The sequence below is a fragment of the Zosterops lateralis genome, assembly GCF_965231275.1.
Source record: "Zosterops lateralis genome assembly, chromosome: Z".
In the NCBI taxonomy this organism is placed as follows: domain Eukaryota; kingdom Metazoa; phylum Chordata; class Aves; order Passeriformes; family Zosteropidae; genus Zosterops; species Zosterops lateralis.
This window is the reverse complement of record NC_139800.1, coordinates 33,320,571-33,341,266: the sequence shown is the minus strand read 5'-3', so window position 1 is coordinate 33,341,266 and position 20,696 is coordinate 33,320,571. Positions and strand designations below refer to the sequence as shown.

Genomic DNA, 20,696 nt, shown 5'->3' with positions numbered 1-20,696 from the left:
GGCAGTAGCTCCTTTGGGCCCACAAAACAGATTTTCAACTCCATCACTCTTGCCCAGCTTTTAAAAGCCAAAGACTTCACTGGTATACTACTAGGTCATGACAGTCAATGTTCAAGCTCCCTACTCTCCATCCTTCACAAGAAATATGTCAGACCAACTCAGCATCTCCCTTCCATTTGCAAATAGGAGTCACGTAAAACTATAGAATTTTCTGTGCAGTAACCTCTGCAAAATTTTCTTCAATTAAAATTAGTTATGCTGCTCCAGCACTTTTATACAGCATGTTATCTATCTGTATGCTAGTCATGAGAACACATTTAAAATTCAAAGACAGTTTTGCATGAGTGACCAAGAGCATCCAGTTCTCCCTTGCTATGTAATAATTCCAGTTAGAGATGGGTGCATTTTAGTGCTCGAGGTTTTATATACATACATAAAAATTAAAAGTGTATCCATCAGTTGGAAAGATACAACAGTAATAGATGTTTGAGAATCTTTAAAAAAAAAAGAAAAAAGAAAGCATAGTCTTTTAGTATACAAAATAGCACTTCCTCCAATCAGATTTAGAAACCGAGTTTGCAACTGGTACAGACTGTTTAAGCTATCAACAACTCAGAAGGGTTTCAGAGTATCCAACTAAACATCAATTTAGATTAAAGTCAATTTTTCACCCTTTCAATTATGTAATATCAATAAAAGCACGCATGGGAATTATGCCAAATGTGAATAATGGATTTGGCAATCAAACTAGAGTGCACAAACAGAAGGAATTTCTCTACCTGCTGTGGAAATAATCCCCTCTGCATCTAATTAAGTATTTTTTTTCTAAAAATAGTCTTTATTTCCAGATCAAAAATTTGCTCCCTTTCCTTGATCTCAAAAGGTAGCGCTCCACACTGAGAGAAACGTACAGACTGCCAGTGGTGCATGCCTCTTGGGCAGAGGTTTCCAGCCTTTGGGCACTATTCTCAGAGCCACACCACCCTGCACACAGCTCTCCTCCTGCCTTTCTCAGACTACTCACAGGTTTACAAACCACAGGAGAAGGGAGCTCATTAAGTTCCTCATAAGCGACACACAGTGCAGCATTCGCACTAAGAAAAATACAATGCTGCCTAGCTTTCCAGACCACCTCCCACACATACCTGCACATGCATAGGAACTGACTATTATTTGTTGGGTGAGGCTGGGAGGATAGGAGATGGAAGGATGGAAGGAGAAAAGCAGACCCAATATGAGGACAGCTTCAACCACAGTGAGCTGGAAAAGACCGGTGATGTCCTATCACTGGAAAAGCACACACAGCTCCCAGTCAACACTGTAGGACAGTCAGGAATATATTATGAAAGCACAGTGTACTAGAGATTTAGAAAAATATTGATATCAACAAAGAACAGGAGAAACTGGTTAGTTGCAGCTTGTCTAGTAAGTGGATTGCATCATACATTCCACTGAAAAACATTTTACACATTTCTGACCAAGGAATTAAAAATAAATTTAGGCAGATGAACCCTAATATTCTCTTCTTCACAAGAGAACCTGTAGACGGGCTCTCGGAATCAGCACAGAAACCCTAGGAAGACCACAGAATTTTATGGAAAACAGCATAGCTAGGCAGGAGTCTCATTTGCTTCTTATTAACCAGCAGAGTCATCCTTGTAACTGTGCCATTCACAGGTTACTTTGTTAAAGACAGAAGCACAGTACTTTCCACTTAAAGTGACGGCACTAACAAGCTACAGACAATGATGAGTGGAGTGGAAGTAATTTCCTCAGATGTTTCTTTCAATATCAAACATTTTTTTTCTATAAAACAGTATAAACTGGTTAATTTTGTCTCGATGTTGAGACAAATTCAATCATGATGTATCATAAAAGCAGAATACAGTGGTCAAAAATAAACCATATTACAAGCTTTTGATTCAAATCACCACATTCATACTGCTATTTAAATGTCAGTCACATTTATTCATTTGTTTTCAATGGAACATCAGATGTGGCCATTCCCAGAATTTTCATTAATCTCTTTCCCTATGAAATTATTTCTTTCTGAATGTTTATTTTCATTCACATTACTTTCTGAAAGCTTTTGACTGTGCTTCACAAGAGCCATTTTAAGCAATCAATGCAGTCATGTGGAAACAAAGCTAATCCTATTTTAAAACAAGTCTGTTTAAATGCCCCAGACTGTCAAATCTGTATCACCCAAAGTGACCGTGGTAGTTTTAAAACTGAACATAAATCTGTAGGAAGCAATATTCTCTCGGTCACACTGGCATAGCACTATGGCAAAAGAGTTTGCATGTCTAAAGAAAAAGGGACCATTTGGTGACACAGTACTTTGTTGCCCATTTCTGGAAAAACACTCTTTAGGTCAACCTTCCTAGCTTCAAGATGTATTATAGATCTACAGCAGCATGTTAACATTCAAATGTGGTTATTTCTCCTTCTTACGTACCTTGTGGGTATTAGAACTAAATGAATAACCTAATAATAATAACCACTCCACACTGGTCAGTCTAACATCTTGCAATTGTAATTAATGTCAGGACTTCCAGACTCACATTGCTTTTACAAACTCAGGAAGATTTCTGTAAACTTTATTTCTCTGCTGCACAGAGAAATAGTTTTTCTGAAAGACAAAATAGTGAACAGCCAACTCATTCCAGAAGGTACAAAATATCCTCCTGCTTTTCAGTGACTCACTGCTGTTCCAGCTGGTCCATGAAAGTTGACAGGCATTAAGTTCTTCAGCATGGCTTCTAAACTGACAGTACTTCGTGCAGGTTAGTTTGACATTCCACAAGTCAGAAAACAAAAAATGAAATAAAACAAATTGCTTACATTCCATAAAACAATCCAGATGTGTTCTTGATATGACTTAGGATGCTATTAAAACAGCACATCATATAAATAAATATGAATAAGAACCAAATTAATAATTTAGAATTTTTAAAACTTCCTATTTGTCTTGTCCTTTCTGGAAAGCTTCATTCATGGCAGCAATGTCAATCTGTATTTCACCTGGGGTTTAATCGCTAGTCAAAAGGATTACTCCCTGGAGCAAGGTCAGCACAACTACGTCGTGGATTTCTCACTCATAATGCAAACAAGCCAATAAGCAGATCTGTCTTCAACATACTTGTGAGTCATTCTCATATATGAATGTGTCTTCGTGGCCTGGATGAAAACAAACTGAGAAAGTCAAGGCTGGGCCCACGGCTGGGTCATCAGATGTCAGGCTGCTAAATCTGGCATCAGAGACTTAAATATTTTGCTTCCAGACAGCTAAAACTCTTCTTTCTAAATGACAGTACTGCTGACAATCTGTGTGAGAGTGTCATCTGAAGGAAAAAACAGCATGCAGACCTTTCACACAATGCTCCCTCAAAAAAAGATGTTTACCTCCGCTGCTGCAGTTGCATTCCCATTAGCTTACATTAATGGAGAACTGAGACTTCTAGTACTAAAGCTTGCCTGCTTCTTAACATGGACAGTGCAGACACTGAAATTTATATTTTCAGCACCAGAACTCATTGCAGTAATGGTGATTCCTGGGCTTCCCCTGCCACCCATGGGTAGCAGAGGAAGAAACAACAAAGTCAACAAAGTAAGCAGCAGCAGATGGGCGCTGCTGGATGGGCTCAGGCACCCTTACCTGCTCCTTATGGCATCTGTTTTGAGTGCAGCTGTTTTCTTGTGAGGCTTATTTTACCAATGATGCCGCACAATGTGGCATGAAAAGTGAGACACAGTGACACCCATGCAGGACTTGGCATAAAATCATTGCATTCAGAATGATAATGTGTACTGGTGTAACTGTAAGGTATGGAAAATCAGGCAAATACTTAGATTAAGGATCATTCTTTCAGGAGGTACTTCTCCATAGTGCACAAGAGATGAGATGCATGAGAAAGGGAAATACACGGGCGTTGAAAAGTCTTACAGCTGAATGCATCTTGTATACCTGCATTTATGGATTGCTTACAGAGACCAAGACTCCTACCTGAAGATGTCTGCAATGGCAAGTAGAAGGAAATAACCGGAGATTTTGTATTTAGTTACAAAAAAAAAAAAAAAAAAAAAAAAAAAAAAAAAAAAAAAAAAAAAAAAAAAAAAAAAATCAACCCCACCCCTAAAAACAAAACAAAACAAATAAAAAAAACCCCAACAACAACAACAACAACCAAAACACCACAAAAAAACACTGCACGGGTCTAGGTGTCAGCTCTAGATCCAAAGCAATTCCTCTGACTTCTATGAAACCATTTTAGATTTAGCCCCAAAGCACACTGAGTCAGAAACTGTACCCTTGCAGACTGTAACACACAGATTTTTGTATTATGAAACAACTCAACTACTGGTGAAACACTCACCCTGACCTCCCTGCAATATCACACCATGCCTAAAGCAACAGAATCAAACCTCATTACTCAGATTTCAGCTGTGGTCGAGACCCACAAAACAAATTACTGCTGTTTTCTCAAAGTCAGACTAAAACAACGCCTATGAAAACACGGTGCACAGATCTCGGTAGAGAAGGTCCGAGCCCATGGCGGATGTTTGCTCCAGCAACTGCCCCCGCGGGCTCCAAACGCGGAGGTCAGGGCACTCCAGGAGCTGCTCCCACACGCCGGGACCCCCCGGCCGCTGCCGCAACGCGGCCGGAGCCGAGTGTGGGGAGGCGCGGCGGCCCGGCCTCCGCAGATGGACATCCCTGCAGACCCCCCGCCTCCCGCGCACATTCACACACCGCACACATCCCCGCGCGGACACACGGCCCCTCGCACGCCCACTCATCACGCACGACCGGGCACGGCACCCGCAAACCCGCTCACCCTGCACTCACTCGAACGGAGACCCGCGCACGACCCCGCACAGCGCACACGCCGCCCGCGGACCAGCCGCCCCACGGTACCTGCGTGGCTTTGTGGAACTGCTTCTTCAGCCCGGCCACCGACATGGCGAGGGCAGCGCGCTGCAGCCGAGCGGAGCGGAGCGGAGCGGAGCCGAGCCGAGCCGAGCCGAGCCGAGCCGAGCCGCGCAGCCGGGACGCTGAGCCTGCCCGCACCGCACCGCACCGCAGCGCGCCCGGCGGAGGCTGACAGACGGCGGCGGCGATGCCGGAGCGCCGTGACGTCAGGGCGGGACGCGCCGCCTCCCGCCGCCCCCGCCCCGCAGGTGCCCGGGCAGTGGCCGCCGTGGGGCCGCCGTGGGGCCGCCGGGGACCCCCGCCCGTGGCAGGCAGCGTTCGCACACGCGCGTCCGGCCGGCGGACCGAGCGCTTCGGGATGGGCACCCCCGGTCCGGGTCACGGGCGTGGGGCTGCTCCGTCCTCCCCGCCCCGCCCGGACCTCGGCTCAGCGGCCTCCCCGGCAGGGGTTGGGATACTCGTCCCCGAAAGACATCAGCCGTGCGAATGAACCCGAAAAGAAATTGCCGGAGCGGTAGTGGGGGCAAGACAGGAAAGCGGTAGCAAAGGGAATATGTTTTCTGAAAGGCCACTAGGCCAGTTTTCTGGAAAAAAAAAAAAAAAAAAAAAAAAAAACAAAAAAAAAAAAAAAAAAAAAACAACACCACACCACGTTTCTAGCATCTTTGGGCCTGATCGTGCCTCGTTGGACCACGGTTGGTAGTCAAAGCCCGGTTAATTGAGATTCTCTCGACAAATGCTATTTTCTTCTCCCGCCAGATTGTCAGAGATGCATAGAAAAGCACTTTTAATTCTTACCTATTCCAACCTGCTGGCTGTTGGCTGGAGAGTAAAAGCCTAGAACCCAGATAAAAGTCATGTACTTCAGCAGTTCAGTGTTACAAACACTAGCAGAACAGTAATAAGCAATTATTAGGCTCTGCCAGCAAAAGACTAAACAACATGAGCAATGTGATCTAAACACAATGATCCTTCTCTGCAGGCTGAACCAGTCACTGGGTATGTGTGCTGCAAATTAGCACAACACAGATGCACACTCACAGCTCGTCAGCTGTTCGAAAGCAGCCATGCTACACTGGCGTTTAATTCCGTCACAAAAACACTCTACTCTCGAGCTAGCTAGACAGCATTTTCAGAAGCACCTAAAGCTGTTTATAAACTTCTGTGAAGGCTTGCCATGGTGCTCCATGCAGGCTTGTTGCACCTAGCCAAGCTGCACAGCTGCAGTCTTCAGGCACACATGCCACCTTAGCCTTCTTAGGTATGGGGAAATACCACGTTTCTGAGCATCCAGAGGCAGAGCCATGCCGCCAGATCACTGATACAGTGCAGTTCCTGGAAGTGGCTTGCAGTGAATAAAAGGATCTGAAATGGAAGTCCTGTGAGTGCTTTTGGAAGCATTATAAAGTTTTTCATCATCAAGAATGGCAAAATGAGAATACCTCTCTTCTCACTGGAGAGTGGGAGATGGCAACAGTCTCGTCCTGAGCATAAGTAGGAGGCACTGCTTTCTGGCCTAGTCCCAGGTTTCCACACAGAAGCATTTCCATCCACTCTAGTAGTTATATTGTTTTAAAGGATGAAAAATAAGACCATATGGAGATGCTAGGCAGAGAGTGGGAGTCTCTTGTGCCAGCCATTGTGCTTTTAACAGAAAACTCCATTTGTACTTAATACTTGGGAAAGGGCATTTCAGTCTGGAAACACGGTTAGAACTAACAAGTAAACCTATGATATTTATAAATGTCATATCTTTAAATTATTTTTATAAAATTAAGAATATATTTGCATGTTACTAAGTAAGTGGAATTCAGTGGTAACATTTCGGGATCTAACTTTTTCTGGCTATTTCAAAGGAGTACGTTCCTGTCCACTACAAACATTTTGTGAAAATTTTATAAATAAATAATAGATAAATAGGCATATAAATGTCTGCCAAATTCAGTACTGGGATCGTAAGCTGGAGATACAAGGTATCCCTCATTTTCAAGGGTATTAGGCCCCTGCTGCTACCACTGCCTGTTAATTGAAATGATAGTATGATGCCTGGCTATAAGTCAGCCCAAATTGTAGTTGAAGGCTCTGACTCACCTATATTATTGTCTGTGTATTCTCACAGCTGAATCTGACACTTATACTTCTGCTCACACTTCTTGTCTTTATTTTTTTTCCCCTTTTTCTTCTGGAATATCTATATTCCTGGGAGTGGAAAGTAGTATCTTTATTAAAACACAGGTCATGTGTATCAGTGTCAATGGACTTAAAACCCCTCTGTGTAAATCAACTAGTGACACTTTTTGGACAAAGAGAAATTAATTTAGTTCCTGCTCTTTGGTATATCATGTAATTTGTGATTTCTTCTCCTGGAGTGGAGAAATCTAAATAATGCTTCGAATTCAGAAATCAGCTTTAGTGACATGACTTCTGGTTTTAATAAACTATAGCAAACAATAACAAATTAAGTTTGCCTATGATGTATTGCATCTGATTCTAAAACATTTTTATGTATTTATGAGATCTATACCTATAAGTCCAAACCACATTTTAAAATGAATAAGTATACTAGGTTAAGCACTTCTTTTTTATTCCACATGGGAAAAAAAAAGCTAACAGTAAATTAAGAATGGTGCCATTGTTGCAGCTGCAAGAAATAATCAAGTGCAAGAAGGACAAAGACTTTTATAGATGCAAGCCCAGGCCTTTTCTTTCATGGACTGTTATGGCATTAGGTTGTAAATCACTATAGTTCTTACATAACATACAGTTGAATCTGCCAATTTAGAACTGCATTCTCATTCTGACAGTGGAAATATTCACTTCAATAGGTCTAAAAGAACTTGATTCATACTTTAATTGATACAGCTTTTTAGATTTTTTTTCTCTTAAAAAGCAGCTGGATAATTTCAGCACAAAGTTATGTATAGCATAATAAAATCCACTTGATAAGTTGCCTACCAAAGTAAAATAATATGCTAAAAATACAATTAAAAAATTAGCAAAAAGTGTTTGCGAAAACACAAACTAATTCCAGAAGATGGCACGGATGCTAAGTCCTTGCAGAAATTGTTATGTGTTCTGGGTTGACGGTTCTGGGTTGTCATTACACAACGCGCCCGAGTTGGGAAACTGAATCGCTCTGGAATTTTGGAAGGCCCGAAGGTGAAAGTTTCAGCGTCGCAGATGAAGAACAAGAACCAGTGACCCGGGTTGAGGAAGCTCCGCCATACAACCAGCTGCCAGCAGAGGAAGCACGTTATGCTTTATTCACCGATGGTTCCTGCCGCGTCATAGGGATGAGTCGGAGGTGGAAAGCAGCTGTTTGGAGCCCCACACGACAGGTTGCAGAGGCCACTGAAGGAGAGGGTGGATCCAGTCAATTTGCCGAACTCAAGGCCATTCAACTGGCCCTCTGTATTGCAGAGAGAGAGAAATGGCCAAGGCTCTATCTGTATACTGATTCTTGGATGGTAGCCAACGCTCTGTGGGGATGGCTGAAGAAATGGAAAGAGGCAAACTGGCAGTGTAGAGGAAAACCAATTTGGGCTGCTGAAGAGTAGAAAGATATTGCTGCCCGGTTAGAGAAACTACCTGTGAAGATTCGCCATGTAGAGGCCCATGGCCCCAGAAGTAGAGCTAATGAGGAGCAGCAAAACAATCAGCAGGTAGATCAAGCTGCAAAGATAGGGGAGTTGAAGACAGACCTTGACTGGGAGCATGAGGGAGAGTTGTTCCTAGCACGATGGGCCCATGATGCCTCAGGTCACCAAGGTAGAGATGCCACCTATAAGTGGGCACGAGACCGAGGGGTGGATCTAACCATGGGCAGCATTTCTCAGGTTATCCATGACTGTGAGATGTGCGCTGCCATTAAACAAGCCAAGCGGATGAAGCCCCTCTGGTGTGGAGGGCGGTGGTCTAAGTACAAGTATGGGGAGGCCTGGCAGATTGATTACATCACACTGCCTCAAACCCGCCAAGGCAAGCGCCATGTGCTGACCATGGTAGAAGCCACCACAGGATGGTTGGAAACCTACCCTGTGTCTCATGCTACAGCCCGCAATACTATTCTGGGCCTTGAAAAGCAGGTCCTTTGGAGGCACGGTACTCCCAAGAGAATTGAGTCAGACAATGGGACTCATTTTAAAAATAATCTTATTAAAACCTGGGCTACGGAACATGGCATTGAATGGGTGTACCATATCCCCTACCATGCACCAGCTGCAGGTAAAGTGGAGAGGTACAATGGGTTGTTAAAAACCACCCTGAAAGCATTGGGTGGGGGGTCCTTAAAAAATTGGGAGCAGCATTTAGCAAAGGCCACCTGGTTAGTTAACACCTGAAGTTCCACCAGCCGAGCGGGTCCTGCTCAGTCCTAGCTCCTTAATATAGTAGATGGAGATAAAGCCCCAGTGGCCCATGTTAGAGGTTTGTTGGGAAAGATAGTATGGATCAACCCTGCCTCGAGTACAGGCAAACCCATCCGTGGAACTGTCTCTGCTCAAGGACCGGGTTATACATGGTGGATATGCAGAAAGATGGAACAACACGATGTGTTCCCCAGGGAGATCTGAATGTGGGTTGAGACTCACATGTGCTGAATGTTACTACCATTGTCTGTGCGTTAGATCAGTCAGACATGAAACAGAAGGAAACGTATAAGTGTCGAAGGTCTGAGTAAGTGAGATGAAAGATTTTATTGTCCACGATATGGGATAAGGGGTGGAATGTTCTGGGTTGACAATGCCTCCTATCCCATATCGTGGACTACATTGTTATGTCTAACAGCTGCCCCCCCTTCGGCGGGCTGGTTTTGCCGTGGCGGGGCTGTCTCTTGGCTGCTGCTTCTCTCTGCTGCCTGGTGCCTCTGGGACTGCTTCTCTCTGCTGCCTGCTGTTTCTCTCTGCTGCTGCCTGCTGCTGCTGGCTTTTGCTGCTTCTGTTTGTCTTTTTTTTTCCCCTTTTCTTTTCCCCTTCCCGCCGGACTTGACCTGAGAATTCTGGGGATCTCCGGGGCCCACGAAAGAAGCTCTACAGCCCTCCCTTCACAGTAACTCATTTTCCCTTGTACTGGGGAGTGTTTTTTTCTCATTTGTCAATAAACCGGTTTTTTCCACTTTTCCTCCGAGAGAAATTCCTTCCCAAACTCAGGGCTGGGGGGAGGGGTGGTGGTCATTTGTCTTTTTAGGGGATTCCTTTTGGAGGTTTTCCCCTAATTTATCCTAAACCAGCACATAATGGAAGCAAATCATTCTGTTCAGCATTCGGGTAATAAAATCACATTGAAAAACCAAAGATAAATTTAATGACACAAAAAAAGAAACCAGACAGCGTTATGAATACAAATTTTTCCAGATAAGTAACACCAAAAAAACCCCCAAAATATTCTTAGAGCATTCATTCATATTTTACTGGGGAAGAATTTGGGTATTTATAAGGTTCCCTATGGTGCTATGTCAATAATTTTAAATTAAATACTTGTTGATATTTTCACAATACTTATGTAAGACAGAAAAACATAAACATCTTTATGAATAAGAAAGGCTTCACAGAATGTTTGGTCAATTACGCACAACTGATCAGGAACTTTATATCTCAGTCAGAAATTAGGCCAGAAATTAAAAATCAGAGCACTCATTTCAAATCTAATTTTGGCTACACTACTACAGGTCAGCTGGCAAAGAAAGCTAAATCCAAGCTGTGTAAACCAGCAGGCAATGAATAATTGCATAAACATTAAAATAATGCTGACTTTTTAAAAGGGTGAAAGATGGCCATGTAAGGATGAGACATAAAGAAGCAAACAAAAAATCTATTAATGTATTGTCTTTAAAAAATTAATTCCTTCACTGATTTGGAACTTTTTTTTCAGCTTGTGAAGGTAAAAAGGTGCACAAGACATAGGTAATAAGTTACAAACAAGGGAAGATGGAAACATTTAACAAGGAAAGAATCAAGGCAGAAAAATATCAAAATCCCCTATCCTTTTGTTTGAATTACAGGAACCCTTTAATTTCATTCCACACAAACCAATAAAATCAAGAAGGATTAACAGCATTGTCCTTATCAGTTATGTATTATTACCCTTCCAACCACAGCAGATAGAGATTAAATAGCTGAATTTTTGTGTGTTTCAAGCATAACACAGATTATCCAGATTTGGTAGATTCACCCTTCCAAATCATCTGTCCCTAGTTTCATGAATTTGCAACTTCCATTTTCTTTCTTAATAGATGATCAACAGATGAGGTTTCCTACACTGTCCAGGAGTTCTTCTTTGTAAAAGTACAAAAAGCTTGACTGGACACAATACCATTACTCTCATAAGTATTCTTCCTCAAGCACTGTTCATTAAAGCACAGCAGGATTTTTCTCCCCATGCTTAAAGAAAACAAGGTCTGTGTTCTTTCCATGGTACCTTAGTAACAAGCACTTTTTTGTTTGTCTTAACTGATGAGAGTCTTTTCTGTCAGGATACTTTTGGTAAGATTATTGCTGATCTCTGTCCTGTCTATTCCCAAAGATACTTATTTACTTCCAGTCTATGTTCTATGAAGTGTGCTATAAATCCTGCTGCTCTGCATGAAGGTCATGCCTTGTCCATTATAATTACATATTTGAAAAATGTAGGACAATGCAATCATGAATCTTGTCTTTGTGGTTTGCCACCAGCAGTAAGCTAGTAAGTTTATTGCTCCATTAGCTATGAAAGAGAGAGCATGGATTGGTTCTTTTCAAGCTTCAAATCTCCTTTAATTTTGATTTTACAAACAGTTATCTAAGTACTTAGATCCCTCATTTACTGAATACTTCCTGTCTGGATAATAAGTAGATCATTAAGAATCACATCTAAAATTAATTTCCAGCCACCTTCATTTCTTTAAGTAGGAAGTTTTAGTTATGTATTGTAGGAGCAGCCACTTCAGCATAAAAACCCAGAAAGATACCTGCAGACAAGACACAGTCTTTGACCAATAAATCTAAAATGAGTTTACGGCTAGGGCACCCAGCAGCACAGAATAACCTAGATCCATCTCAGAGATGCTGGAGCACCTTACACAGTTGCTGATATACTTATACATTGTCTAGGCATTTGTGTCTTAGTAACCAGAAGTTCTGAAAGTGGATTTTGGACATCTTCAGGTTGTTTCTCGTGTAGACAAGAGGCATGCACACATGTGTCTGTATTTGTGTGCATACAGAACAACAAGAAGCATGACTTAGTGTGCAGCTAACTTAGATTTTTGAATTAAAAAATTATTTGCCAGAACATTTAGGCTAAATTGCTCATATTCTGTCCTTTGTCTCCTTGAAACAGATGATGAGCTACTAAGCTGCACAGATGCCAGCATGGCCACAGCCCTAACTCCCAGGAAACTGAGCACATGGAAAGGTAAGCATCATTTGTTCTTCATAAAATTAATGAGTGCCCCTTCTGATCTCTGTGTTGGTAAGCAGTTCCCTGCAATACCATATCAGCAAGATTGTCACAAACAAAGCACTTGCAGCAAGGCTAAATATTTTAGATGGCTTAATCTAATATGGGCATAATGATATATTTCATCTGTTTGCTTAATAACAGCTTCATTATATATAGATGTATAACAATACTTTCAGATAGAGATTATACAGAGTGAGAACTTATCACAATTATACTCATGTTGAAAAATTCTTACTCAGTTTTTCAATTCTGTGCTGTAATTCCAGCTGTACCAAAGTGACTGAAGTTTTATATTTACTTTTATTTTTAATCCCAGTGGAGATCTTTCTAAGTATTTTTATCCTTTAGATACTTTTAGGCTACTTTCTTTGTCTCATGATGTACAAGCAGCTAACACAAGCCAATGCATACCTTCTAAAGAAGATTCTGGCTCTTGAGATTCTTAGGCTTGAGAATCAATGGCAGGCTGTTTTTTCTCGACTTGCTGAAAAAAAATCCAAGGACATTAGAAATGCCATCCAGAGGGACCTGGAGAAGCTTGAGAAGTGTACCCAAGGTAATCTAATGAAATTTAACAAGGCCAAGTCAAGGTGCTGCACCTTGGTCAGGCAAACCCCTGGTGTCAACACAGGCTGGGGTTGAACAGATGGAGAGCCATCCTGCCAAGAAGGACTTGGGAGTGCTGCAGGATGAGAGGCTGGACATGATGCAGTCCCTAGGCTGCATCCAAAGCAGTGTGGACAGCAGGGCGAGAGAGGGGATTCTGCCTCTCTGCTCTGCTCTGCTGAGAACATACCTGCAGCGCTGCATCAGCTCTGGGGTCCCAGCACAGGAAGGACATGGACCTGTTGGAGAGAATTCAGAATGGGCTACCAAGGTGATGAGAGGGATAAAACAGCTCTCGTATGAGGGAAGACTGAAAGAATTGGCTTTGTTCAGCCAGGAGAGAAGGGTTTGGGGTGACCTAATTGTGACCTTCCAAGTACCTGAATGGTGCCTACAAGAAAAATGGAGAGACTGTTTACAACAGCATGTAGTGACAGGACAAAGGGCTTCAAACTGAAAGAGAGTAGATTTAGATTAGATATCAGAAAGGAATTCTTTACTGAGAGGATGGTGAGACACCAGCACAGCTTTCCCAGAGAAGTTTTGGATGTCCCTTCCCTGGAGGCATCCAAGGCCAGTTTAGACCAGGCTCTGAGCAACCCGGTCTAGTAAAAGTTTAGGGGATTTGGTAGGGCATTTGGAACTAGGCTATCTTTAAGGTTCTTTCCAACCCAAACCATTCTATGGTTCTTTGATTCTGCTCACTTTTCAAATTTATTTTCTTTTATGAAACCATAGGTTGTTTAGTAAGGATAAAACATTACAAGAAAATTTGTATTGGGAGTTGTGTTGGAAGGGAATTACAGAAATACTAGATGAAACTGCAGAACCTTCCAATGTATCCTTTTTTAGGGACTTCACTACAGTGAAAATAATATTCAAAGATTCAAATAACCAGTGCAGTCAGCATGAAACATCCAAAGTAATTCATAACAAATTATATTAGAAACAGATCTTTCAGGTTTGCAGCAGTCACTGAAGCAGTGAATTCTGATTCAGTGATGTGCCATTAACTCTTAACCTCTGTCATAAAATTTCTTGCCCAGATTTGTGTTTCAATTACCACAAATCTGTGTGAGGTTTGGGCACCAACTGATCTTTCTGTACTATTGAATATCCAATAACTGTCAGTTTTGTGTCCAGTTGTCTGTTCATCTTGCTGTCTACAGGTTTAGAGGCTACTCCGTCTGTGCTTATTTGGTATACTGGAAGAATTATCTGCCACTCTTGACAGATATTAGCAACAAAGTTTACAGATGTTGGGATCAATTCCCAATGTTCCTTACTGAAAGAATAATGCAAAGACACTAAAGCAAGTCCATGGCTCCACAGGCTTGAAAATTAACATGGTTTGACCTAATTGAAGAAAGATAATTTCTGAGACTTTTAAATGGGTCAAAAAGGCCAGACAATGGACAAAAGAAACAATGCAAGGGTGATGGGTGCACTCAAATGCTTCAGCTGCAATAAGATGATCCTTAAACACCTTGATTTTGACCTGTTGCTTTGGATGTTAAGTGTTGTGAGTGATCCCTCTCCCTCCATTCTGAGTTCATGCTGTTTGTTTTTTATTCTTTCCACTAGTTATGTAAAGATTAAGAGGTTCACTAAAAATCTTGCAATAATTATCATCTAATAATGGTATATACTGCACCATGTAACTGATCCCAGGTAAGCATTGAGCCAGGGACCTCAATCACAAACACATATGCCTTGAGTTCTCTAGCCTTGATGTTCACACTGGAAAAAAAGAAGCCTTTGTACATCATGCTCTCATTAAGTGGACTGTTCTACACTTACGAGGCTTGCTACTGTACAAGCACCAGTGTAAATAGGAGCCTAGAACATCCCAGGTTCCCAGCCTTGTGTTTCCATCCCCTCACTGAGTAAGAGAAGCTGAAACAGGGAGAGCATCCAAGCCACGGCTTGGCATCACCCACACAGCTTTCACTTTATAGTTTCCTTTCTGTTAATTAAGTAACCAGTACACTTCTCTCAGCTACCAAGATGATTCATATTCCTTCTCTTCCCTGCACAGGAGGGGCTTTCAGAATTCCCGTGTAGTTTTTTTGTCCATCATTGTATGACTGGGCTTGAGTTATAACAGTTTGTGCAGTTCCATGAAAGTGATGAATTAACTACCAAAGCCTCTCCAGTGGCTAAAGCTAGGTCATACAATCAATGAATTTGGCTTAATTTAATTGATCAGGAACCATTGTTTGGACTAACCTCAAGATATAAACTAGAAAGAAGAAAAAGGAATTAATTTTTCTGCTTCTACAAACACAAAATAGATAACAAACAAGTCCTGCTGCTCCACTGACTATAAACCCCCCCCAAAAACAGTCTTGCCCTGCAGAAACAAAGATTACTTGTCTCTTCTCTGCAGCTTCTTTTCTGCATGCCTCTCAGGCATTTTCCCCAAAATTTGACAAAGTAACTCACAAAAATTTTGTGGGATTATCATAACCTTTTTTCCCATAACCTTTTCTATACCTGCATGAGAGACTCAATGCAACCTCAGAAGGTAAGACAGGGTGAAATGAACAAAGTTCCTGGTGCTTCTTCTAAGCTTGCACTGCATTGTGGGCAAGACAGAGCATCACAAAAGCAGGCAGCAGATTCCTGTCAGAGCATAATATCTTTCCAGGAAAGTTCCAGTCTTTAGCCTCTTAGTATTTAAAATGCAGTAAGTGTAAATGACTCACAAGAAGTAGAGCAGAATATCAACTAGAAAATAATGGATTTGAGAACTCTTCAAACTCCTCAATCCATCTCTTTCTGAGTAAAAGAGATCCCTAAAGGGGTCATCAATGTTGTCTAGACAATATTTTATATAATATTACACCATCTCTGGGACTCTGTGACACCTGGTTTCTTTGAAGCGCTGGCTAGGCTCATTTCATTCCTTCCTGTCCAGATTTTAGCCAAAAGGTACTGGTTTTTTATTTCCTGTTTTATCTCCGACATATAGACACATAACAACCATCATTATACCAGAGAATGATAGTACTACTATTGAGAACAATCCAGAAATTAGCTAGTTTGAATAGATATGCTTATGCCAGTGGTTTAATATCCAACTGTTGCAGGGATTCACAACCACTCCCACCTGTTATTTGAGAACTGTGCATTTTTTTCCACACACAGTTATTACATTTCTCTGTTCTTTCAGAGTCTTGTGTATGATATTTGAACCACCAAGCCTTGCACAAAGAAAAAAAAAGTTAGGAAAAAAGTGTCTTTTGCAAGTCATTTGTTCATTATACAGTCAAAAGAGACAGTATTTAGAAAATTCATAAGCATCTTCCCAGGTTTTTCAATGTAAGTAGCCTTCCTTTATTTTGTGTTCAAGTCTGATGTCACAAAGCTAAATCCACATTACATTTTTCGTACAACTCTGATTTACATGAAACTGCTACAGTATACGAGCCTATGGAAATCCCTAGGGTGGAACAAAATGAACTTTGAACTAAACGAGCTTTCTCAATTTTTGTAAACAAATTGCATTGAAAAGAAGAAAAAAATTGAGGAATAATAATCTCCTCACTCTATATACAGGAGAGATATTGAATCACAGAATGGGTTGGAAGGAATCTTAAAGATCATCTTTTTCTAAAGCCCCTGCCATGGGTAGGGACACCTTTCCCTAGATCATGTTGCTCAGAGCCCCATCCAGCTTGGTCTTGAACACTGCCAGAGATGGGGCATCCACAGCTTCTCTAGGCAACCTGTTCCAGTGGCTCACCATCCTCACAGTAAAGAATTTCTTCCTAACATTTAATTTACACCAACCACTGAGCCTTGCCCTCCTATCACTTACATGCCCTTGTCAAAAGTCCCCTCAGCTGTCTTGTAAGCTCCCTTCAGGAACTAGAAAGCTCCCATAAGGCCTCCATGGAGCTTTCTGTTCTCTGGGCTGAAAAACCCCAATTCTCAGCCTTTCCTCACAGGACAGGTGTTCCAGTCCTCTGATCAGGCTGATGGTTCTCCTCTGTACTCATTCCAACAGGCCCATGTCCTTCCTGTGCTGGGACCCCAGAGCTGATGCAGCACTGCAGGTGGGGTCTCAGCAGAGCAGAGCAGAGGGGCAGAATACCCTCCCTCATCCTGCTGGCCACAGTCCTTTAGATACAGCCCAGGACACAACTGGCTGTCTGGGCTGAGTGCATATTTACAGGTCATATTCAGTTTTGTGTCCGTCAATACCCCAAGTCCTCTGCAGGAGTTCTCTCAACCCACTCATTTCCCAGTCTTAATTCATTTGGGTTTGTCCCAAAACAAGTGCAGTTTCTTACACTTGTCATGGGGTTCACATGGGCCCACCTCTCAAGCCTGTCACTGTGCAGCTGGATGGCATCTCTTCCCTCTAAAGTATCAACTACATCATTCAGCTTGGTTTCATCTGCAAATTCACTGAGAGTACATCTAAGTTATTTCTGTATCTCTCTATTTAAATAACAAAGAGATAGATCTACTTCTAAAGCAGAAGTTAGTTGATTCATCTGTCTTTTTTCAGATGACATGACTACCTTCTGTTCTGTCAGTAGTGTCTAAAAGATAACTAGATTGTCAGCTTAGATGTGGACTCTTTAGTGATTAAATGCCTAAAATTAGGCATTTAGCTAATTATAACACTGCAGGGGGCAGAATAGAAGAGAAGACTGCATGGCTAGAGGGAGGGAAGTACATTTGTTATTATATTAATAAAAAGATATGCAGAAGATAGATTGTTACAATGGGAGAAATATATTCAGGTATTTCCACTTCTTACTAACTGAAGATTGTATAACTAAACCAGTCGTTGACATTCATGTTAGGTTTTCAAGACACGGATAATGTTAGGTTTTCAAGACACAGAATTCACAGCTTACCTGATAAATCCACAGGTTCTTCCCAATACTTTTGTTTTCCTAGAGAGACTGCAAACTGCTATAAAGAGATTATTTAATTCATTACAAAAATAGCCTGAAAATCTCATAATGATGGAGGGGGAAAAGAGAGACTGAAGAACTAATTATAAAAATAGTTAGAGGCGGAAGTATTTTAATTTGAGTTGCCTATTTTATAATATTTGGGGAATCCTTGTAATCTGAAATTTCCTCCCCTTTTCATTAATACTTCTTTCTTCCTTTTTAGTTTGAATCTATTTCAGATACTCTTCATAATTTGCCATTAGAAGACTGCAGCTGCTTGTTGAAAAACTCACTTGTCTGATGTTTTTTAACCTTTAAGTGACCTTTATTTCTTGTTGAATAGCAGGTTTAGAGAGGCAAGTTTTGAAGGCTGCCTTCTAGAAGAAAAAATCTTAAAATAAGACCATAACTTTAAAATTTATGATACTTTTTGAAGCAAGGATCTCTTTCTAATAATCTCTTTTCCTCGTGGCTTGAAAGAAATATCATTTGTGAGTTTGTTATGTTTGCAACATAACCTCTTTGCCGTAATGCCACATTCACTGCAATCAGTCAATTTGTCTTTTAAATGTAGCAGCAATTTACACTGAGGCTTTGCTAAACTGCCAAAAAAATGCCTCAGAATCAATAAAAATATGTTGATATAAACATTCAACATTTTAAAAGTATTATTTTGCTGGAAACTATTGAAAATACTTTCTAAATGAAATATTATATGTGAGTGAGGAAGGAAAGAGAAATCTGGTTAACATGGGAGGTATCTCCTCTCCTAGTTAAACAAATAGAGGCATGCTTTGCTGAAGTCCCAAAGAGACTTCCATAAGATGTGTACGTAAAAAGCAAAAATAAACTCTATTTAATTAAGTACCTATAATGTTTTGTTGAAATGCTCACAGACCATATTTTATAGGTAAGTTGTTAGAACAAAGGATAACACCGGTAAAATCAGGCGGGTTTTTGGTACATTTCAAGTGTCCATAACTTCTTGCAGAAGGCTTATTTTTCCAATTATGCCAGTCTGGATATCCAATATAAGGAAATATCTTTCCCTGCAGACTTGAAGGATCTTCTAAGAGATGATTTTAAACTTTCAGGGGTGCAGTCCTTGCTCAGCAGATTAACTAAAATGTCTTACTGACATTCGGCCCTGAACTCTCCTTCTACTACTTCTTGGTTTATAATTCTTAAATTAAATATCCGTATTAAAAGTAAGATCCATTTTAATAATCCTTATTTTTCTGCACAGTTCCATTTACAAACTGAAGTTTAAGGCTAGTGAGAAAGTCAGACCTGCTGCAGAGGAGATAGAAATTGTGCAGATTCATTTTTATCTCCCAAAATTTCATTTGGCTTCATGAATTTAAATGTAAAAAAACAAAAACCAAAACCAATATAGAACAATAAAAAAAAGCAGATTCTGCAATAAATTCATCCAGGTATTAAAAACTAATTCTTTATTTTCTTTTCAAGAAGAAGAGTGAAAAAGAATAAGACTTGCCTTAGGCCTGCTATAAAGAGAAGCACTTTAATGCTCCTTTCCATCTGTGTTTTGGTCTTTCAGAACCCCCTATGGTCTTCAGAACTGCTCAAAGTGGAACTGCTCTTCACTTGCCTCTGTCATAATACTTGAAAATTGGAAGCTGACCCTGGATCATGGGTCAGGTAGCACAGTGCTGTCATCAGACCATTCTCACTAATGTAATTTTAAATATTTCAGCAACATTAGTGAATACAAGACAAAACAGGCCACCTGCTCCTAGATGTGGATGGAATGTCAAGAGTCTAAGCTGATAGTCAGAAACAAATAATTGAAGGAAGCACTTACTGCTTTCCCTTTCAACATCCAAGACTTCAGACAGTGCCAAACTATAAATATCTTCAGTTCAAGCTGCTTAATGTCAGTGGCTTAGCATTCACAGGAAAAAAAACCTCAGTGCATTAAACTCTCATATCATCACAATTAGTAGACATGTTTAGGAAGCAAAAACCAGTATAGCATAACTGCCACAGAGAAATTAAGTACTGAAACTGTTTATTGTGATTCTGTGCTCAAAGAATATTAGGCTAAAAATTTTGCAGCTTTGTTCTTACAGCTATTAACAAACCCTTAGATCACTTCCAAAAACCTCAACATCGTGCTTTCAGAAGTTATTCATAGCATATGGGAAAAGACCAAACACAATTGTTATTCCATGGAGTACTTACAAAGAGCCCCAAATCTCTCCTATTCTTATTCTGATCTTTCTACTACATTATTTTTAACATTATTTTTACCACATATTTAGATAATTTCAGTAATGCCACTGTATAAAGAGGATAAAAATAGGCATCATATCAGACACTCAACTTGTATTAATCATTCAAGGAACAGTCTTTCGCATACATTTTCAAAGCAGTCATTGACAAATTCACAACCATGAAATCTGTTTTCCCTTGTGTGTTTCCTCCGGACCCTCATTCACTAAACTATTTTCTTACTATCTTTTTCTCTTTGTTCTTTCATAATAGTTCTTTCCCCAAATATTTTATCTTTTTGATGCACTGTTATACTTTTGTCTTTATTCCACTTGACAGCTGTTTTGCTTTCTAATTTACATGTTAGATTTTACTTCATCTGTATGCCATCTTTGATATTTCCATTTCCTTCCCTTCAGTCACGATGATGCAATAGGAAGTTACCTGCACCTGAGATGATACCATTCTTTCTGATGGTAGGTAGAATGGAAACTAGAAAAATGAATGTCCAAGTCATCAAACGAACTTCTTAAAAATAATGCCCTGTGTTTATGGTTCCTTGAGAGATA

At 40.7% G+C, this 20,696-nt stretch overlaps 1 protein-coding gene across 3 annotated transcripts in view; it reads right to left on the bottom strand.

Moving 5' to 3' along the window:
- Positions 1-19,404, bottom strand: part of SH3GL2 (SH3 domain containing GRB2 like 2, endophilin A1) — a 101,136-nt gene extending 81,732 nt beyond the window's left edge. The window contains exon 1 of one of the 3 annotated variants that reach the window (XM_083883934.1): positions 19,387-19,404. In XM_083883934.1, the coding sequence (XP_083740060.1) occupies position 19,387 (1 nt within the window). In that variant the 5' untranslated portion in view covers positions 19,388-19,404. Of the gene's footprint in view, positions 1-4,918; positions 5,683-19,386 lie in introns of those variants that run through there. The other 2 variants (XM_083883931.1, XM_083883932.1) reach the window with 2 other exon arrangements.
- Positions 19,405-20,696: the final 1,292 nt, after the last annotated feature.